Source organism: Castor canadensis, chromosome 14 (genome assembly GCF_047511655.1).
Source record: "Castor canadensis chromosome 14, mCasCan1.hap1v2, whole genome shotgun sequence".
NCBI lineage: Eukaryota > Metazoa > Chordata > Mammalia > Rodentia > Castoridae > Castor > Castor canadensis.
In genome coordinates, this window is record NC_133399.1 from 73057921 (window position 1) to 73080382 (window position 22462).

At 37.9% G+C, this 22462-nt stretch overlaps 1 protein-coding gene across 17 annotated transcripts in view; it reads right to left on the bottom strand.

The window, feature by feature from the left end:
* Mtus1 (microtubule associated scaffold protein 1) overlaps positions 1 to 22462 on the bottom strand; it is a 139784-nt gene that overhangs the window by 22788 nt on the left and 94534 nt on the right. For 14 of the 17 annotated variants that reach the window (XM_074054748.1, XM_074054756.1, XM_074054746.1 and 11 more), the window contains 2 exons: positions 11001 to 11215; positions 2373 to 2439 (listed from right to left, as the gene is read on the bottom strand). In XM_074054748.1, coding sequence (XP_073910849.1) covers positions 2373 to 2439; positions 11001 to 11215 — 282 coding nt within the window. Of the gene's footprint in view, positions 1 to 2372; positions 2440 to 3454; positions 4326 to 11000; positions 11216 to 22462 lie in introns of those variants that run through there. The other 3 variants (XM_074054757.1, XM_074054762.1, XM_074054761.1) reach the window with 3 other exon arrangements.

Below are 22462 nucleotides of genomic sequence, written 5' to 3' on the forward strand. Positions count from 1 at the left end.
GTCAAAAACCTATACTACTAACTCCACACACTAAACTTCATTGTATCAGATCAGGTCTCACTTCTATTTGAGTCTTAAGACCTGTCCTAGGGAATTTCTAGTAATATTTCATCTAATTACTTTTCCTTTCCATAATATGCCCTGACAAAACAGTAAATGTGTTTAATTATTATACACTACAAAATTGCATACATCCTAATACCTATTATTTAATAGCAGTTAATACTAGATACCGGACACTTTATGCTGTTACCTCATGTGAGCCTCATAATTATCCTTTGGGGGGGACAATTATTCCTGCCATTTTACAGAGAATGAAAGTGAGACAGATGAGGTATACTGTGACCTGCTCCAGGCCATGTACCTGGATTACTGGTTCAAATGGCATAGTTTTAAACATTTTACTGCCTCAAACTTGAAAACTGAGTTTTAAGTTTTGCTATGTAAACCCATCTATTTTTGTCTCAGCTTGTGCTAACTAACAACCCATCTAGAAGCTTTGAGTGCAGTCTTCTAGCCAGTTTCATCACAAGTGTTTAAAGAAGTCTCTTCTCTCCCCTGACAGAACCAAACCCTTTCCAAATGCCTTACACTGTTATTTGAGCAACCTTGCCTGATTCAACAGCAACAATATCACCTTCCCTGAGTCCAGCCTAGGTGACAGAATTGTATGGACAGGCCACCCATTGCATCCTGACACTCTGGCAGCAGTAGGAAAGGCATACCAGAGCACACTCTCCTTATCACAGATTGAAAAGAGACTGGGTACAACTTGAAGGCTATTTCCTGTCAGACTATGTGACTAACTAGAGGTGCTGAGCACCTAGGCCTCAATCGTTTAATTGTGCCAGACACTAAAAAGTAAAAAGAGGATCACCAGTTCAAGCAGAGTGAATGAGCACAGTGTTCTGTTCTTGGTTCTGCCTGGCCTTGGAGAGATAGGAAACCTGAAAAACGAGGCAGGTTCATCTCCAACTCCACTGGATTCTGATGAACTCTGAAACACACAAAAAGCTCTCTTTCCTGATCTCCTAACTCTGCACCCATTACAGTATTTAAGGCACGGTCAAAAGCAAATTAAGTTGCTCTTTGGGCAATCAAAGGGGTGGGAGTCAAGTAACATGGCAGAAAGCCATTGAAGTCTCAGGGCTGGGCTGCCTCACCACAGCTGTCTCTCAAGTCTTTGGGGTTTGGAAGTTTCACTTGTCTTGAAATTACTTTTCCATAAATGGTCCTTCATTTTCATAAGGTAAAAACTGATGCCTTTAGCTAGGTTCATGAATCCATAGGTTTAGGCAGGAGTTTGGTCTCACCTCCCTCTGGGAGGTGAAAAAAGCAGAGGAATGCAGAGAGAAAATCTTAACTCCATATGCACTGGCCCTTGATCTTTGCCCTGGTTGGGCCAGGAGTGGAAGCAGTGGTGTTGGTTTAAGAAGTTACAGTCCAGCATTATATAGGTAATGTTTAAACTGTGGTCTTGTCCAGAGAAAAAGAGGCATATCCTTTTAGAACTGGCTGAACACAATTTGCTTCTCCAGTTGTTACCTAGGCATAACTTACCCTCATACCTATGCATACTTTCAGTAGAGATTTCTGGCATACACAGGAAACCACAAAGAGCAAGGAGAGCACCTTCTGATGAACAACTACAGTCTGGCTGAAGTGCAAATAGGAAGTCTCTAGGCTGATGAGCCCCCACAGAAGTCAGTTCACTCCAACTCAGTAGTCAAGGTAGAAGAGGCAGTATTGTCTCTGCCCCTCAAACTTAGGACCTCTAGGACAGACAAGAGCTAAAGTAGTCTGACCTGTGACAGTGGGTGCTAAGAGCTGCAGGCACACAGCTACCTGTTAATCCACTCTAACCCTAGCCCTATCCAATTTGTAAGATTACCATAAAATATGCCTTTTTCAGATGGGCAGTCCTAACAAGCTTCATTCTTTGAACTATATTCACTATTCACAAAACATCCCTAGGAAGTGTAACGTAACTACTGTTATCATAGAGGGAATATGAATACTTTTTAATATGAAAAATGGTTTAGGAAAAAACATGACAGAATTATTAAACAGGAATTCACACAATTACAAAAATCATTTTGTCTGTCTCTCTTCAGCAAGAGACATGGATTGGTCATCAGAGGTTCTGCTAGGCTTAGATCAGTGCCAGGAATTCTGGGAACTTGAGGTCAAGCTGCCAAGATTCAAAAGAAATGTCTACAGTAAGTGTTTGCACAGATAAGGGAGTGGGAGAGCTGATGACTGCCAGCATGCAACTCCAGCCACAACACAGATGGGAAGACCACATTTTCCAATTTTCCCCTTGCTCTGTTACATTGACCAAAACAAAAACAAACAAACAAAAAAGATCTTACCTAGCTCTCCCCGGAGGTTAACAAGTTCTTGAGATAGGGTTTTCTGTTGCTTCAGCGCTTCCTCCTGCTGCGGAAAACACACATCAGGTTACTAATGTTTTGAAGAGGGCCCCTTTCAGTAAGTGAAATTTGTTATCACTAAGAAAATGAGACCCAGAATTGAGAAGCCAAGATACAAATCATTTAGGTTTGTGTTGTCAAAAAAATACAGATGTCCCTTAGTTGTGGAGGAAATTTGTGTTTCAAACATAGGTATTTTCTCAGGTCCTAGTGAAACTTTTCCTTTGAGGAACTGAATGGCTCATTTAAAAATGTTTGCTTTGAGCCAATGCTTCAGAGCAGAGCCATAGAACCTTTTAGCTAATGCATGCTGTACTTAAGACATAATGTGTTCTCCTCCAAGAGCAATAAAGGCAAAATGAGCTTAAGATAAATATTTAATGTTCTAAACATAGGCACTTATATGGACTTTGTCCTATATCTGCAAATAAGAAAGTTTTGTTACAAGGTCAATTCTTTACTTCTAAAAGACAAAAAAAAAAAAAAGTTTGCTACAAAGCTACAACCTAAAAGAAAAAGATTATTTAAAGACAAAATTAAATTGATTTTACTCAGCTGCACACTAGCTTCAAAGAATTATTATATCTTAGAGCAGCTATGATTCTAAATAGATGCTAAGAGAAATGAACCAAAGGAAACCAGGCAGCTGTTTCAGTTCTAAAAAAGCAATTTATCAACCTTGCGATAATGAATAATTTTCAAGTTACCTGCAACTCGTAGCAATCACACATTCACCTTCTATAAACATAGTCATGAGACACATTTCCTCACGAGGTAGGTTCCCTAGCACCAGGGCATTACTAAGGAAGATGCAGAATGTCCAAGCTCTCTGAAAATGCCCTCACTGGGATCTCCTGGACAGAGCTCCCACCGCACCTTGATCATTGTACTGCAGAGATCATGAGACCTGGCTTTGCAGGCAAGAGTTGCTTGTCATTCAAAGCATTTCCCCAATTCCAGACACCCTCCACAGGAGTCCCTGACATTCTTCCAGAAAAGCACTATAAACAAATACTAATTACCCTTGATGCTGCACATGGAGGAGAGAGGCACATTTTGCTGCTGGGGCAGCCCATTTTCCAGCTTCTGTCTCCAACTCTCCCACCCCCCTCACTGTCCAAGAAGTACACAGGTGGCTGTGCCTCCCACCAGCTGGGTCTGTCTCCATTCAATGCTCTACCAGGAGGAGCGCCATTGGCCCTCAGCGGCCATCCAGCACGTCCTGCAGGTTACCGTATGCCTCAGACTCCTCTCTCCCCACAGAAGCTGATACTGCAGCTTCTGCCTTTGGCACAAGCAGCCTGTGATTACTTAAAGCCACAGCCCTTCATTTATGAAAAATGAGAGCCAGACATTAGACTGATCGATTGCCACTTACTTAAATATCAGCTGGGATGGTAGAAACAAGAACTGACCCTCTCTGCATGGATAATGGAGTTATTTTTAGATTTGTGAGCCTTTTTGCTCCCCTCTCTAATTGAGGTCATTGGATTATCACACTTACTTATAGAAAAGGGAATCTTGTTCTTCGAAACCCATATACTAAATGAGGTTATGAACTAGGTGAAGGGCAATGAAAAGGGGCGTGTTATGATTTGGAATTTTAAATGACATTATGAAAGGTACATTGTTTCCCTCAAAATTTAATTTGATTGATAGAACACGGTCCTTTAAGGTTTAAAAAACTCTGAAGTGCTGATTTAAGAGTTGGAAATTATATATATTTAACACTTTTGTTTTGCACTAGTCTGTCTCCGCTAGCTAAGGAAAAAAGGAAATTAACTCTAAACATTAGCACTATCATGTAGATAGGTTAATGGTGATTGGAACTTAAGAAATACTTTCTTTTTTTCATCAAGTACATTTTGACCTTAATGCCTTAAAAAAATGGTCTTAATTTGTTCTAAAATTACAGTCAGTGAATCCAAGTTTTAAGTATAATAAATAAGTGGTCTTCTATTGTAAAAATTAAAAATTGAGAACAACCAGCTTGGACTATGGAAAAAAATATACATATATTCTTCTATTAATCTCACTAATTTAAGCCTTAATTTATTACTCTACTTCAGATAAACAGCAACAAAAAAAACCCAGAAGACAGCTTTACTAGCTATCCACTTATAATCCCAAAATACATTCAACGAACTTGCTTGAAGTCCACTTTCCAATAATAGCCAAGTTGCTAACAGAAAGAGATGGCAAGAAAATTAAACTGCTTCCCAAATTTATGGGAACTAAAAGGAAGATGACAAAATATAAAACTACAGGTGGCATAATTTCAAAGAATGATCTTATAAAAAACCATTATGTCCTATCACAAATACACACCAGGTGACATTTTGCTTATTATAGGGGTTTGGATTGGGGAACAAGGAATTTCAGTATGTGTATGAACATCTCCCCCCAATTCCTCTGCACTCTACCATCCTGTCCTCAGAGACTCAGAAGCCACTTATGCCTTGGACACCTGCCAATCATAGTAGCAGCAAGAGGGTCTTCAGGTCATCCTTCACTCCTTATGTCAGTAGTTGTTTGAAAGTCAATAACTCTTCCTTCATGCCATGTCTCAAATCTTCTGTACTGTTTTCTTGATGCTACCTGTGTCTAGTCTTAATTCTCACCCAGTCCTGGACTGCGGAAAGGATTTCTTCACTTTTTAGATGGCTGCTACATGATTAGCCCATATTATTTATGCACATAACCATCCTGTTCAAAAAAGACTCTCACTGAGAGCATTAAAAACAAAAACAGAGCTGGAGGTATAGCTCAATAGCAGAGCATGTGCTTAGCATGTGTGAGGCCTCGGGTTCCGTTCCCGGAACAAAATGAAAATAAAGTCACTGTAGGTAGTTTCGTGGACCTGAACTGTCCAGCTCCTGTCGAGATGCTCAGCCTCTGTTCTGTGTAAGTCACAGGCATCACTGTTACCACTCCCTTCACAATCTTGTAAATGGCACTCTCTTTGATGCCTGGCTTCTTTTTCACCTGACCTATTATCTAAGCCTTCTGGAATGTTAAATATCAGAGACACCATCCCCGGTCCATCCAAGTGCCTAGAAGGGACATTTATCCTTCTGCATTGGTTGACAAGTGATTAGTCAATACTACCTACCTATGCTATAAAATATGTAAGAAGTTTAAGATACAGACCCTGCCTTCAAAGAGCTTGGGACTTAGGTAGAACTAAAATGTCCAGAACCAGTTTCTTTGGTCATCGAACAAAGAAAATGACCTCATCTGAGGGGAAGTAGTATAGAATAATGGAAAAACTGTGGGCTCTAAATATGATCAATGTGAAATGGCAACCACAGTGCCCATACCATAATAGACTAATATTGTCAGTTTCTACCCCACTTCTCCTGGTAGCTTGTCCTTTAAATGTGCTTTGCATTACTTGTAGATGACAAAATAATATTGTCAGTTAAGATACTGATTCAGTGTTTCTTTTGATTCAGATGCTCCTCAGTGCTTCTGTCTCAGATAATAAGCTCTCTATAGTCCAAATGACAGATTTATTATTTGATTCCCTTTATATTGTAACATGTAGAATTCCCCCATCATATAATATAGGTGGGAATCATATATAGAGATATTTTTATACCTCTGCATGAAATATAAATATATGAAGTGCTCCAAGAAAAAAAATGGACCCATCCATAATTTAATTAGGAGTGTCTGGGACACAGGCACTTAGTCACTGGCTGTCATCCCATCAGTGCGCCTGAATTCTGCTGGCTCCTGAACAGCATCAACAGTACAAAGGACCTTGCAGAAAAAGCCACATCAGAGAGCTCAGTGGCAGCTATATCCACCTCCTCCCATCAACTACACAGTGGATTTTTTAGTGTGGCCACTTTCTTTTGGTCAATTTTACTTAAAGGAAATGGTTAGCATCACTCAAAAATCCACCTTTGTTTAGGTGCTAGCCTAGGTCAGATTTCACTTGCAAATCAGGATTTGGAAACACTTTAAGAATGAATCAGAGGTTTAGGGATACCGGAAGGCCCTTTTATGGAGACATGGGGGTTACTACCATCAACACTGTTGTTCATGTTGGCTGTCTGTGCAGAACACTATCCAATCATGCCAGGAGGAACTACGAATTACAAACTGAAACTAACATTGGTATGTTCTTGAAAAATAGTGTGATGTAAGTTTCCAAAGTGATGATACATTTACTAGAATTTCTGCTACATAATGCATTGTAGTTATTAGACTTGCAAAAGAAATATAGAGATAGTTCTGGGATTCCCTATAATTAATATATCTTTACCCATTCTCTAATGTTTCAAAGTCATATATATGCAATTTACACATACATTTATACATATATAAAATACATATACAACATACCTGTAGACACACATACCAGACTTCTATAATGGGCATGAGAGAACTAAAAAGTTAAGGGAAATTTTTTTTAATTACTTAACTTCCTCCCTGGTTATATCTTTCCAAATGTTTTGTAACAGTACTATGTATATATTAGGCAATCATTAAACATTTACTGATTATAAAATAAAGAGAGAAGGAGCAAAGAACATTCACATAAAGACTTTCGGTGAATCTTACATTTGTGATTCCAACCTCTCTAAGCATTTGTTCACTCAGATATATACTGTGTGTCTGCTGGAGTGGTTTTATAAGAAAGAACTGGAGGCAGATTCTGCTCTCAGTGAACTTCCTGTGTTAAAAATAAGAAACAAGCACTAAATGGGTATGTATCATATGGAGAATGAAAGGGAAGTATAAGTGTTCCTAGAATCCACAGAAGGATGGATAGAATCATAGAGCTACAAGACCCAGTAGAGTGTCCATTGAGAAGAGAGTTTCTGAGTTTTAATCAGTAGAGTCACAATTACATAGGCATTATACTGTTATTTGAATATGAAGTGTTCCCCTAAAAGACTCATGTGTTGAAGGACTGGTCCCTAGCTGGTGGTAGTTGGATCATAAAGTTGCTGACCTCATCAATGGGTTAATCCATGAATGAGTTCATAGCTAAATGGGCTATGAGGAGGTGGAGCCTGGAGGAAGTAGTTCACTGGGGGCATGGCTTTAATGGGTATGTCTTTGTCCCTGACCCTTTCCTGTGTTTCTCTCTTCCTCCTGCCCACCATGAAGTAAGCCACTTCCTGTACAACATGCTACCCACCATGATGTTCTGCCTCACCACATATAGGCCCTAAAGCAATGGATCCAAGTGCCCCCAGACACATACTAGGACCTACATTGAGGTGTAAGTGAAATTCACATGTGACAAGTGCCCTAGAAACTCACTAAGAGATTGCCACATTGTAGACTAACAAAATACCCTTCAGTATATCCAACTTAGTGGACTTTTAATCTAGTGTTGGAGCTATTCTTTCCCCAACTGAGCAAGCACATAATAAAGTATTTGGCATGTGCTTAGGGTCCAAATCAACATGGAGAAAAAAAGTATCTTAAGTTAGCATACAGTGTAGAATGTTCATGCCGTAAGCGGTATTTAGGGACTGAGAAGATGCATGACAAGTAGACTCCTGCTTTCTTCTCAAAATCTATTCCTGGATCTTTTCCATGGAGATAATGGAAGGTAGGACTGCCTTTTTAACTTGCATTTTACTTTGATCATGTGTGAAGTAAATCTGTGTAAATCAAATGCAGGTAGTGGTGTGAGGATGCTGTAAGAAGGACCTAAACATGTATGCATTAGAGGGACGAGCAGTACCCCAGTAACAAAGGAAAAATGACAGGAAGTTTATGGGAAATTTTTAAGTTCAAAGGCCTAGCTTTGGATTACTAGGATTACTGTTCCTCCTCTTGCTTGCTGTCTGATGTTACCTAACAACACCATGCCTTATTTTTCTTATTTATAAATTCCAACTCATTGTGGTCTGGCAGAGGATTTAATAAGTAATCATATCTAGTACTTAGTAAATATTGAATAAATGTTAAATCCCTCTTGCTTCCCCTTCAGCTCCCTAATATATAGCTGATTATTAGGGCAGTGAGGGTTACATTAAAAAGGATGGTTGTCACTCTGGAAAAAAATTTGGAGGCTACTTAAAAAGCTAAACATTGATCTACCATTTGATCCAGCAATACCACTCTTGGGGATATACCCAAAAGACTGTGACACAGGTTACTCCAGAGGCACTATTCACAATAGCCAAGTTATGGAAACAGCCAAGATGCCCCACCACTGAAGAATGGATTAAGAAAATGTGGTTATCTATACACAATGGAATTTTATGCAGCCATGAAGAAGAATGAAATGTTATCATTCGCTGGTAAATGGATGGAATTGGAGAACATCATTCTGAGTGAGGTTAGCCTGGCCCAAAAGACCAAAAATTGCATGTTCTCCCTCATATGTGGACATTAGATCAAGGGCAAACACAACAATGGGATTGGACTATGAGCACATGATAAAAGCGAGAGCACACAAGGAAGGGGGGAGGATAGGTAAGACACTTAAAAAATTAGCTAGCATTTGTTGCCCTTAACGTAGAGAAACTAAAGCAGATACCTTAAAAGCAACTGAGGCCAATAGGAAAAGGGGACCAGGAACTAGAGAAAAGGTTAGATCAAAAAGAATTAACCTAGAAGGTAACACCCATGCACAGGAAATCAATGTGAGTCAATGCCCTGTATAGCTATCCTTATCTCAACCAGCAAAAACCCTTGTTCCTTCCTATTATTGCTTATACTCTCTCTACAACAAAATTAGAAATAAGGGCAAAATAGTTTCTGCTGGGTATTGAGGGGGTGGGGGGGAGAGGGAGGGGGCGGAGTGGGTGGTAAGGAAGGGGGTGGGGGCAGGGGGAAGAAATGAACCAAGCCTTGTATGCACATATGAATAATAAAAGAAAAAAAAAAGGATGGTTGTGCCAAATTATAGAGCCTTATATTCTAAGTATAAACCAGAGTCATCCAAAATGAATATGTTAGTCATTTATGTAATTTAAAATTTCCTAGTAGCCACACTGTTTAAAGTTTTAAAAGGTAGTTAATTTTGACAGTATATTTCACTCAACCCAAAAATCTGCAATATCATTTCAATAATCAATATAAAATTATCAATGATATTTAACATCCTCTTTTCCAATCTGAGTCTTTAAAATCCAAGTTATTTCAAACTTACCATGCATCTCAATTCAGACTGGTTTTATTACAGATGCTTAAAAGCCTCCTAAGGCTAGCAGATTCTATACTGGACATATCAGCTGTAGAAAATGGGGAACCACTGGAAGATTTAATTAGCATAATGGAAGCCTTTGGAAAGATGGAGTGGTTGGCATAGATTCTAGGGGAGAAATGATACCAGCATGAAGACTAGCTATGAAGTTGCTATCAGAACCTAGTGAACAGCCATTCAGAGTTTGAAACAAGGATGGCATTACTAGGACTGGCAAAGATGGGATAAAGGGGAGAAACAGTATCAGTTCAGAGTTCACTGGATCTAAGATTGACTTAATGTGGGAGACAAAGGACAGAAAAGAGTGAAGATGGAGTAATTAGGTTGGATGCAATATATCAATTGGTTTATCTCTAAATAGAAAACTAAATGTTTCCCTCACTTGATATCATATGGTTTCCAGTTTAGCCTACTTGATTATATAAGCCAACTCTTGATTTCCTTCTTTACATATTAAAGAGAAAAATACTGTATCAGACTGTAACTAAAATACCAAGTAAAAATATAGCTCAGTAGTTTAGCATCTGCTTAGCACACTCAAGGTTCTAGGTAGTCTTGTAGCTCCTCAAAGACACAGAACAAGTCTCATTCATTCATCTCCCCCTTCCTACACAAGCATCCACAGCTCAGTGGCCTCTGTATAAAATGACTGGGTTTATTGGATTAAAAAGATTTATAGAACCAAACTGAACAACTTTCTTCTTTGGAGGTTCATATATATATATCTCAATCTTTAAAACTGTGATTGAAATATATTTAAAGAACTCAAGTTATATCCCCATCCTAATTCTCCCCTTAGAAAAATTGTAACTTCAGTTTCTATGCATATTTACATAAACTTCTCAATGAACTTTAACCAGGTCCTAAATTAATATCCCTGGGGAATATCATGGAAGAGTAAGTAAATGAAGCAAATTTGCTTTTGTTGTAGTACTAATTATTTTAGGAATGGGTGGAAATTCTGAAAAGTCCCCAGACATGATTCTGAGACTTTCCTCAGAATTGACCCATAAGTATAACCCACCTAGTATTTTTCAAAGCATAAATCAAATGTGATGCAGAAAGCTACATATAGTTAGACCAAAAAACCTGAATGCTATTTTGGGGTCTACAGCTGTGTAAGAATACTACAGGCAATTATATATCTGCTGTTGTCCTTAACAAGAGACTCTAGGGGAGACAAGGAAGCACTAACAAATGTTTCCATCCCAAATTTCTAGAGCCTGACTCACGAATCAGGTGAGTAGACAAGAACACAATTAGGTGAATTTTACTTGATCTTCCCAATCATTAACTAAAATGTATTAACATGACAAGATTATAAGCATCAATTCTCAAACCCCTCCCCCGCACCTCAGTGAGGGTCCTCAGAGGGTTCACGTCCTTACCTGAGACAGGAGGTGCTGGATCACAACCGTTAGTGCTTCAAATCTGGCGTTACCACAGGAGAGAAGCTGCTTGAGCTGCAGGATACATCCACCTTGTTTTTCACATTTCGTTTTATACTGAGCCAATTCAAGTGTTTTCTCGGAGGACAGCACATCTGGAGACGTCTGGGTCTGGATGCAGAGACTTCTGGGATTCTTTTGCCTGCCCTTTTCAACTGCAAGAGGAATTAATGTAGACACAAAGATATGTGAGGAGGTTAATTTTTACTAACACCACCACGTGGGTTCAAAAATAAATAGCTAAGCCACAGAAACGCACTTAAGTGATGTTTACATAAGGAACACTTACGGATGAGAACTGGAATTGATCAAAGATTTAGATGTTTGGAATTCATAAACACAGGCAATGGGCTTCGTTCTGAATTTAAAAGATTTATGTGGGCCAGAGACTTATGCACATGAAACAAACAGGTTAGCTACCCAGAAATATGAAAGTTGTGTGGAAAATATTTTTTTCCATAATTTTTAATATTCTAGTTAAATTAGTAGAGAAACCTGATGTGTGATTACTACTCTGATAACATATTCTGCAAAAAAAAAAAAAAAAAAAACCCCACAAATGATTGGACTTTGTTTTTCTTTTTGATTGGTCTTTGAATGCCTTTCTCTCCTATACGTTCTCTACAAACGTCTCTTCCTTTCCATGTGGACAGCCTGGTTATTACAAAGATTTATACTGCAGACTTGTCATTTTCTAATCTCTAATAAATCAGCATGTACACTGAAAATCCACTCACACTGTGCCCTTAAGTTTAAGTTCATCGTTAAGAGTGCCATATGCTTGACTATCCTATCTTATTTCCTGTCCTTTTTTTTTTTCATTTTCCCCCCAAGTAGTAATAATGGGTGAAGTATTTTCTGCAAGCACATGTAATGCTCCAAATCTATCAGTGATACCACATGAGGTGGTCATTCACTTCCTGTGCCATTGGGCCCTGGGAATAACTCTATTTTAAATGAAAATTTTGTTCGGTTTTGGAACCATTCCAAATATTTCAGTCACTTTAAATAATTAAGCAGAACTGGAAAAGCAGGAAATAAACTGTTTAGCTTCATGAAATCAACAGGCCAAATAATCAAAACAAATCTCAACATGAAAAAGAAACACAGAAACTAAAAAAGAAATGTCTCCTTATTATGACAGGAATTCCCTATGGGGTTCACATTCTGTGGTAACAAACAAATCTTAGAAAACTTTTGAAGAAGTTAGTGATTATTTTCTCTAATTTTTCACAGAGAGGCAAACTACTATTGTGATTGCTTGAAGGAAAATAAAAAAACCTCAATATCCCTATTACAAGAACCAATGGCAAAACACACTCAATACACTCTTAAGTATAAAACAGGAAAATGGGTCTCATTTCCTGTGGTTGCTTTACATGGTTAAACAACTCATTTGAATTAAAATTTGATAATCCTCAGTTCTAAAACAACTAAAATATCTGTTGTGTTTTATTAATAATTAAAGAGGAGAAAGTATTTGTTCGTTATTGTTTATTAGTAGTAGTTAATAAGTTGCTTATCAATAATTTCCTCTTTCCTAGCATACGGAGAAAAGATTTGACAACATTGTCATGACAGTCCAGAAAAACAAATTGTTATAGAGTGACTTACTATGTGATTCATTATCAAATGGTTAATCTTAACTGTCAACTTGGTTGGATTGAGAGATTCCTAGGAGATTAGTAAAGCACACCCGCAGGTGTGTCTTTGAGGGTGTTTCCAGAGACAGTTAACTAAGGGTGGGAAGACCCACCCTTAATGTAGGCAACACCACCCAATAATGCTGGGGTCCCAATGAAATAAAAGGGGAAGAAGCACAGCATTCTCTTTGCTTCTTGGTTTCTATGATGTGAGATGCTCTTCTGTCAATGCCCTCCCAACCATCATGGACTGAAACCTAAAAGTGTGAGCCAAAGCTGTAAGCTGTTCATGGTTCTGCCCCCAAGATAAAAAGCCTAACATACCATATTATTTTAAAAAATCTAAATATTTAACACGTTATAAGAAACAGAACATAGTAATTATGCAATGTTCCATTCAAAGCATCCTCTTTCCCTCTTTTCCTTTTTTTTTTTTTTACAGCACTGGAGTTTGAACTCAGGGCCTCACACTTGCTAGGCAGGCACTCTACCACTTGAGCTACTCCACCAGCCCTTTTTGTGAGGAGTTTTTTCAAGATAGGGTCTCCTGAACTATTTGCCTGCGACTGGCTTCCAATGATCATCTTCCTGATATCTGCCTCCTGAACAGCTAGGATTACAGGCATGAACCACAAGCCACCAGTGCCAGCTTCCCTCTCCTTTTTGAGATGGCATCACTGTGCTGCCCAGGCTGACTTCAAAGTCCTGGGCACAAGCAATCTTCCTGCCTCAGTCTCCCAAGTAGCTGGGTCTATGGATCCACATTACTACCTGGCTTCCTTTTCTTTTGATCCTCCCAGTCACCTAGATAAGGGAAGGTAAGGCTAATGGATGTGAAAGGGTTTCCCTAGGTGTAGACCACCTCTTTGAGACAGAGTCAGCCAGAATTCAGACTCTGATGCAAGTCTCTGCTGTTCCCACACTTTTTTGGAAAGTGGTTTAGGTGGAGATGTAATGTATTACATAAATAAAAATAAAAATTTATATGAGAAACTTAAAATGTCACTTTAATATGTTCAAGATAGATAGAAGTTCATTCTCCTGAGGGATTATCATTGCTCTATGTCCTACTGATACTTAAAAATTCATTTATTTATTGATACATTGCATTATTGTTTTTTGAGTACTCAATAAATTTTCTTTCTAGAATTTCTATGTTCACTATTACTATTAACACAATTTTAGTGCTTTAAAACTGTCAAGTTATAATTATTTACAAAACCTAAGAGGTAAATCTTTTTGTGGTACTGAAAATCAAACTCAGGGCCTCATGTATGCCAGCCAAGTGCCCTACCACTGAGCTTTATCTCTGGTGAGGTAAATTTTTAACAGTAACATTTTTGAAGCAAATATTCTTAAAGAATCTTTTTTTTTTTGCTTCTAAGAGTATGACAAAAATACCACAGAATACTTATAGAAATACTAACAATATTTAGCTTCTTAAGTTAGGGAATAGGAATCAGGCAGATATAAAGTGCATCCTTAAGCATTTTTATACTTTATAACTGGGGGGTAGTAGTATAAAATTAAAGCACAAATAAAATTATTTTTAGAAGGTAGTTAAAATGAATTTTGAACATTGTTAAATAAGAATATAAGTGTGCAAAATTAATTTTAACCATCTCTTTAAAATAATCTATTCAGAATTCTTCCTTGTGGAATCTAGACAGGAATCTAAATAACATAAGTTTTGTTAGTGACTTGGAATTTATGATCAAGGAGGAAAACCATGTTGACATATTATTGTCCTACAAGTCCATGCCTTCAATTACACAGAATACTCTCTACCTGGAGCAAGAAAAGCATGTTGTGACCTCAATCTTCTGCTCCACATTCTGTGCTCCCTCAGGACAAAATTGTAGCTCAAAGCAACTTATGACCCAGTTTGCATCTTTCCCTTGCCTCACTCCTGGCTCAGTTGAAGATCAGAGATGACACAAAAATCTCCAATGGTGCTCAAAGCCCTGAGGCTCATAATAAACACAGAACTTCATAATACTGAAAAGTGAAGAGTTTCCCTAAGTCCTGCAAGATTATTTACATGAAATTAGTATAATACGAGCTAAACTTTGCCCTTTTCTCTTTATGTGGCTTACATGTGTCTCAAGATATCACTGTTTTGATAATGCAGCTGAATTTAAAAACATAATTTTGATTCCATTAACAGAACATGTTCTAATTTCAAGAACCAATTTAATCAGAAACCTTAAAATTAAATGTTAACCTCTACATCAATTCAGATGTTTCCCAATAAGATGCCTATCACTATCATTTCTGATCCAACTTCACTGGGATTTATTCTAATGAAACTGAAACCTCCATCAGGGAAACAAGTCTTGACGACAGTTGGCCACTTGAAAAACAGCTGAACAACACTATTTGCTTTGTTCTTTCTACTTAGAGACCTCAGTTTCATCGATTTAAAAAGTAGGAAAATGAAATGACTTATCTTTTTAAAGAAAGCAGTTGGGAAAGGAGGAAGAGGCCCATTTTTCAGGTTCAAGCTCCTCAGGCAGATGACCCCCAAAAACAGTTTTGGCCATCAAGTCACAGACTAACTGTCATCACATGGAGAGTTAAGGACACACCCATCCTAATACCAACACTGTATGTTTATTTCATCTGCTGGCTTTTCTAAATTACTAAAATCATTTGGAGATAAGACTCTAAGGGCTTGACCTAGGTACCATGAAACACAAAACGAAATATGGACTTAGCAACATAATGTTGCCTGGTGGGTTTAGACTGGGGTTTGAACTCATGTTGCCTGGTATTTTTCCTATCCTCATTGACCTATTCACTCAACAAGTATTTATGAAAATCCACTGTAATAGCACTGCTGAGGCACCTTAGAGGCCAGGAAGGCATCACATGTGTGAGACAGCACTGCCCAGGGTGCAGGAAGACACATGGGACCCTTTCTGACCCATGTTTCCCTAGTACTAATCTCCTCCTGTTCCACTCTACCAATCGGCCTGTACAAGGGCAACAGGCCCTGGATGGTAAGTGCTTCCACTACATATTGCAAACTAATGTTTGTGATCTAATAAAGCATAGGTAACAAACTCAGGTGCTGGTGAGGGGGTCTCAATCTCTACCATCCTGGAAAAATAGACAATTCTCTTCTTAATCTGAACCAACACATCTAAAAGTCATACTAGGAAAACCCATACAGAAGTTTTTTCCTCAGCATTTGATGATAGATTTCAATCACAAGATAGCTTATGGAAGCAAAGCATTAAAATGGGAATCATTAGAAATTACGTTTTCTAATAAGAAGAAGTGCCTAGGTACACAATGGTTACCCAAAGGACTAGTGCTCCTTCCATAAATGTCTTTTTAACAACTTGGTTCTTGCTCTCAAGAAACCCATGCAGCAGAGACAGAAATATGCCATCATCAGTGGCAGTATAATTAGATATTAGAATTATGTATGGTGGGAGTATAAGCAGGGAAACTCCCAGATCCAGGGCAGAATCCCCAGAAGCTGAGTTGGGATGAACACTTGCACATGTGGAAGACAGATAAGCAGAAGCACAGGAGATGCAGAGTGTGGGCCTTGCAGGGAGGTAAAACCAGCAAACACAAAGGCAGAGGGGTACAAAGTCCCTGGATGCCCAGAGTCAGTGACCCAAAGTTAAAGTAATAAATAAAAAAATAAAGTTAAAGTAAACCAAAGCATATGGAAATAAACAGGACTAAGAGCATGTGTGTACTATACCAGGTTTTATCTTGTAGGGAACAAACAGCAATGCACAGCAGGGTCCTACAGGCTGGAAAAGGAAAATCTGAAGGGGCAAGAACAGAAGCAGAGAGGACAGGAAGGAGGCTCAGACTGAAGAACTTGGGGGTCCATGGCAGTGAAAGAGGCTGAAAAGAGGAATGTGCTTATGAGGCAGAACAGGAGGACTGCGTAGCCAGTTGGATCAAGACACATCCAGGATGAGTCATAGGTTTCCAGCTAGGAAATAACATCAGGAGGAGATTAGCATGAGGAATGAGGGCGAGAGCTTAGGGAGGAAGAGTTTGGGGTGGGATGTGTAGAAGGTGCTAGGACATTCTAACACTCTGCTCTTGAGTCTTCAAAAAAAATCTATTCTAAACTCATCAGCTCTCCAAATGTAATCACCTGCAATGCAATTTTCCCAAGGTGCAATCAACTCTTTATTTTCCTTCATCCTGAAGACTGTCCCCAACACACTCAAGTATGAACACACAAACTTGGCTGTATCAACTAATCAGTGAACCCACAGCAACCTGTACAATCATAACCAAAATTCTTTGTTATTACTGATGTCATCAAATATTAGTTTAAATTTGTAGAAGGCCTTCTAGTTACTTTTCATTATTTGTTTACGCTAGAAAATAACCACAATTTAGGAGACATAATATTTTCCTATTTCTAGATAGATATGCCATTTGCCTAATATGGAATATTTCAAGCTCAATACAACACAATGTTTAGAGCTTTAAAATCACTCAACATAGCAATTCTTTGGAGGGGAGTAGACTTTAAGACACCTTAGCATTTAAAATTTATGTTACTGCATTAGTGGAATTTGTTGCAATGGCTTGTACTGTATTTAAAAGGATTTAAGTTTTTCATTTTAAAAGCAGATTAGAAAAGAGAAGATTTATTCCCATAAAAATTTCTTGTTTGAAGTCAGGTGGATGGTGGCTACCTGTAAACGCTGCACGTGAAAGGATGAGGCAGGAGGATCTTGAGTTCAAAGCTAGCCTGAGCTACACAGTAACAGCCTATCTCAAAAAATAAAATACAAATAAAGAACAAATTATTGTTTGTGGCTGTTTTGCTTACAATATTTTTCCTGAATAAAAAAATACAGTCCAAACCTCACCTTAAATATACACCATGTAGCTGGCAAGAAAAAAAAAAGAGAATCTCATGTATCTAACATAGGCAAAGAACATTACAAAGAAGAGTTAATAAAAATTTCCTTAATTTGAAAGTCCTTTAAGAGGTATTACCTGTCTCAGACACTTTCTGAATAACTGAAAAGACCATCTTAAAATGATCAGACTTTGGATTTTTAGGCCTAAAAGAGCAGACCATGAAAATGGAATACAACAAAGAATTTTAGGTTAACATTAAATATTTCAAAAATATAGAATGAAAATATTTTCATCCTAATCATGTATCAAATTCCATTAAGAATGTGAATTTTAATTTTAAATCTAAATTCTTTTAAATTAGAAAGCAGATATCCTGTGTCATGCTTGTGCACACTGTATGTGAATACAAGGAAAAAAATAAACAGATAACCAGAAGCTATGGTGTAAGTAAGGTGCTGTTTCACAAGATAGAAGCAACTGGTAACTGCTTTTTTTCCCCCTTTATTATTACACAAATCATAGTTTCTCGTCTTAAAATATTAAGTAGTAGCCATTGTATGGACTTCTATTCTTCATTTTATGATTATTTTGACTTGCAAATTATATTAGTTACCTAAAAACTGCTCTGATTATAAAGCTTGCTTATGCCAAGTTTTTCCTTTTTTTAAAAATTTCAGCAATGACAACATGCACCAACAATAGGTCCATTCTAATTTAATAAGTAGAAGACTGTAATACCAAAAACAATGTCTTGCTACTACTAGAATCTGATTCCAGAAGAAGAAAAAGCCTGCCGGGTCCTCCTCCTAGTTACTGTTCCAGTACATTTATTATTTCAAAATTTGGAGTACTGTCTCTTCTATGATTTTTATATCCTGAGTTGGCCAGCTCAGGTGATGTCACTGTTACAGCAATGAGGCCACACTGTTGGTTGTAACTCCAATCCTCACGGCCATACAATTGTGTTTATTATAAAAGATCACTCATACAGCACTGTGGCTGAACCCATGCATGTGTGGGTGGGGGAGATGAGGTTTATTTACTGTTACCTTAACAGGGTATGAATAAGATACCCACCATAAGTGTACTACTAAAAAAATATTAAGTATATAAAAGCCACATTTAAGGTTGAAAATATTTTTCTCAATATATTATTTTATAATGGAGATTTAATTCACTTAAGTGATCAAGACAAATATTAAGGCTTATACCTCAATCACAAAACAGTTTGAAAAGTTAATTGAAATTATTTATAAATAGGCAATCACTATTCCAAAACTCTATCAGAGACAAAACCAGCAAAGCCTGTTGCAAAATTCAACTTGTTAAATAATTTACTCCATTGGCCTTTTATGAGTGGCCAATAACAGCTTTTGAGAAAGAACTGTCTTACCTGTAGAAGAGCTTATAAAATTAACTACCTGTACTAGAGAGACTAGAGACACCAAACATTCAATTTCCCAGCATTCCCTGCAAGGAGAAACAGCCATGTGACTGGGATGTGGCCAATGAGATGTAAGCTTAAGGGATTTAGTACTCCTTACCTATTTCTTTTCTTCCTACTGGCAGCAGCCATTGTGAGAGGAGGCAATAATCATGAGGGAAGGGCTAAGGAAATAGCAGAGATGCTGACCCTGACATTGCTGAGCCACTGAACATTAGACCTCCTTCTCCTCAGGTGAGACAAAGAAGCTACTTCTTAGTTAAGCTGCTTGTTTTCGTAGTTAAAAGCAGTCCTACTCAACAGTTTCAAAAGTGAATACCAAATACAAGAACATAATTTGGTGAATTTCATTCTATTTAAATAAATTTATTACCATTCTGCCTAACTCTTCCTGAATACCTATTCAAAACTGTTCTCTTTAATACTGCTTTCAGGACATGAAAATGTTTTTTCTAATAGTTCTTTCTTTCAATATATATACGCACTTTTTGCTATAGTAATCATTTTAAACCTAACCAGCTCAGCAAAGAGTTTTTCCTTAGTGCAGTAAATTGCTTTCACTTGAGTCAAAGAGAAAATTAATTCTTTGAGGTTCAAATGACACTATTCATAGTAAAACAAGTATTTCTAGCTTCCAGAAAAACTGAATTCTAAGTGACAAGAAATATTTTATTTTAAAAATTATCTTCCCTATACTGACTAATTATAAAATTGGAACTAATATGTCATGAACAAATCTGAAATACACTTGAGCTTAATACTTTGGCAAGAAAGACTAATTCAAGCAATTTGGCAAATCAATGAAGTCGCTTCTGGACTTCTAAGATTACTCCCAGATCCTGATTCTTACTATGCCGGACATCCTCATGAAACATCACAAGAGACTCCTGATGAATTCATTCTCTTTCCTCACCCTTATTTACAGAAAAAATTATATTTAGAGTCCAATAACACATTTTGTCAGTAGGTGCCAGCCAATACCAATATTCCATGTTCTGACTGGATCTCTATAATCACCTGTCCCCTCTCTCACACATTCTCCACTCAGAAATATTACAATTCTTTTGTTTCCTTGAAGGAACCATCCTGTCCTTCACCTCTACACTTTCATGTGCTATTTTATCTTTATTTCTTTTTATTTATCAGTTAATTCCACATAGTCTAAGGACCCAGCATATAAAAGGCTTCTTTTCAGAATACCTGGATAGAGGTAGCTCTACTTGCTAACAGATGCTTGAGTGTCCAGGCTACTTTCCACCATGAATATCTGCTATTCTATATGCTTCTTTTTGTTCAGCTGGGGGCTTGGTGAAGGCACCAGCTATGTGGGACTTAGTCCTGGCTATATTCTCAGCACCCAGCCCTGTGCCTGGCACACAGCACTTGTTTAACAGCCACTTAATTATGAAATAAATGAATGAATTCTATAATGCAAGAAGTAGTTTAGAAGCAGGGGAAAGGCTGGGGGCACAGACCAAATGTGAAACCCTTTACAGAAAGCCCTGTCAGTTGTTGAGTTGGATGATAGGAAATTGTCAATATCTGGCCATTTTTTTACTGATTAGAAGAGCAATTTCAAATGCTTCAACCTAAATGCCTGAAAGAGGCTTGTGCCCAGGGGCAAAAACCAACAGAGATTTCAATGAGGACAAATAATTCAAAGATGCCTCATGTCTGATGACCAGGAAAGAAAATAACATGGTATTATGAAGAGAAATAGATAAGTCAAGAGTATTAATCAGATTTGGGAGGTAGTTAGACAAGATTAACTTCCAGGTGTGATAATACATCCAGGGTTTAAAAATCTATAGCTAGGAATTTCATAGAGTTTGAGGCTAAGGTGGCCTTTGGAACGCATCTCATCTGATTCCCCTCTTTTGTAGCCCTGTGAGGTTAGGAGAACAAGGCCGTTCCCTTGGTTACTGGTAGAGCCAAGGCTGTGACCCAGGACTCTTAGAATCCAAGTCAGCAGCACAGTCACTAAGGCACCCAAGGCTACTTCCTTTTCTAGGAATACAAATAAGTCACTGCTTATAGACTATTTAGATAAGAGTGCATGCAATGGCTTAAATATCCATTTTGAAAAAATTCTCCAACTTCAAAATGACATGTGGAAAAGCTCACAAAAGATTCTTAGTGGGGATAACTATATTCTTCACATAATTCTAAAATGCTTCTCTCACACAGAACTCTTTCTCTATCACCACTACTCCCTGGGTCTGACGGAATTATAGCAACATTCATAGCCAGAAAAACTCTGGAGGGTAACAATTCTAAAGTGAGCTCACAGATTTTAGTCACATCTCTGCCACTTACTGTGTGTGTCCTTGGGCAAGTTAATTCACTTCTCTGAGCCTCAGACTTCTTGGTGTAAAATGAGGTAGATGCTATTACGGCTATGTAGACACTCAAACTTTAAGAATTATGAGTACCATCAAATAAGTTTTTAAAGTATTTTTATATAAATTCAGAAAATAAAATGTGTCTAAAACATTTCCATTAAGCTCTAATAATTAAAGCCTTGAGTTTTTTTCTCAAGCCGTCTTGGAAAGCATTACCAACAACCTAAAACGTAAACCAATGGAGGGCAGGTTAGGGACAGGGACCTGGTGCAAATGGTATAGCATCTGCCTACCAAGTGTGAGGCCCTGAGTTCAACCACCAGCATTGGGGGAAATAAAAAGGAAGCTGGTTAAATAAACCATGGCTCAGTCAACAAAAGGATGATGTCTAACTATTAAAAATAATGTACATGAAACCTTGATATGTTAGCCTTAAAAATAGATATGTTAGCCTTAAAAACAGAAGAACATATGCTTCCATTTCTATACAAAAAAAGGAAATGAAAGAGCTACATATGTTTACGTATGATTAGAAAATTACAGGGCAGATACCCAAGAAACCATGGATCTGGTATCCACTGAGAGGGCAAGGAGCCAGGGTTAGAAAGAGATTTACTTACGACTCTACACACTCCTGGCTTTTTTCTTCATTTATAGGGTGGATAATATCATTTAAAAAATAAGCTTGTTAAAATTAAAAGCTATGTGAAGTTATCTTAGATCATTAAAATTATTATAAATATAGAGTGCCCTTTTATTGGTTTTCCCACCTCTTTACCTATTTTTCTTATTTTTAATTTGTTGGGGATGCTAGGGATTGAACACAGGGCCATACCCTCAGTCCCCCCACCATTTTTCTAAGGTTGAAAGAGTTACAGTAGCATCTGGCTGGAAGAAGGGGGACCACAGGTGCCCCTAACTCATCTCATTTACCTTCTACTGTCAGCTCAGACCCACAGGGAAAGGCTGGCAATCCCAAAGGCCAGGTCAAGGAGAGTTATGAAACATGAGAAGGAGGTACTAGAAAAAAATGAGAATTATCCCACAGAGAAGGGAGGTAGATGCCACTGGGAAACTAAAAACAGCTGGAAAAAAATAAATCACTGGAGACAGAGATGA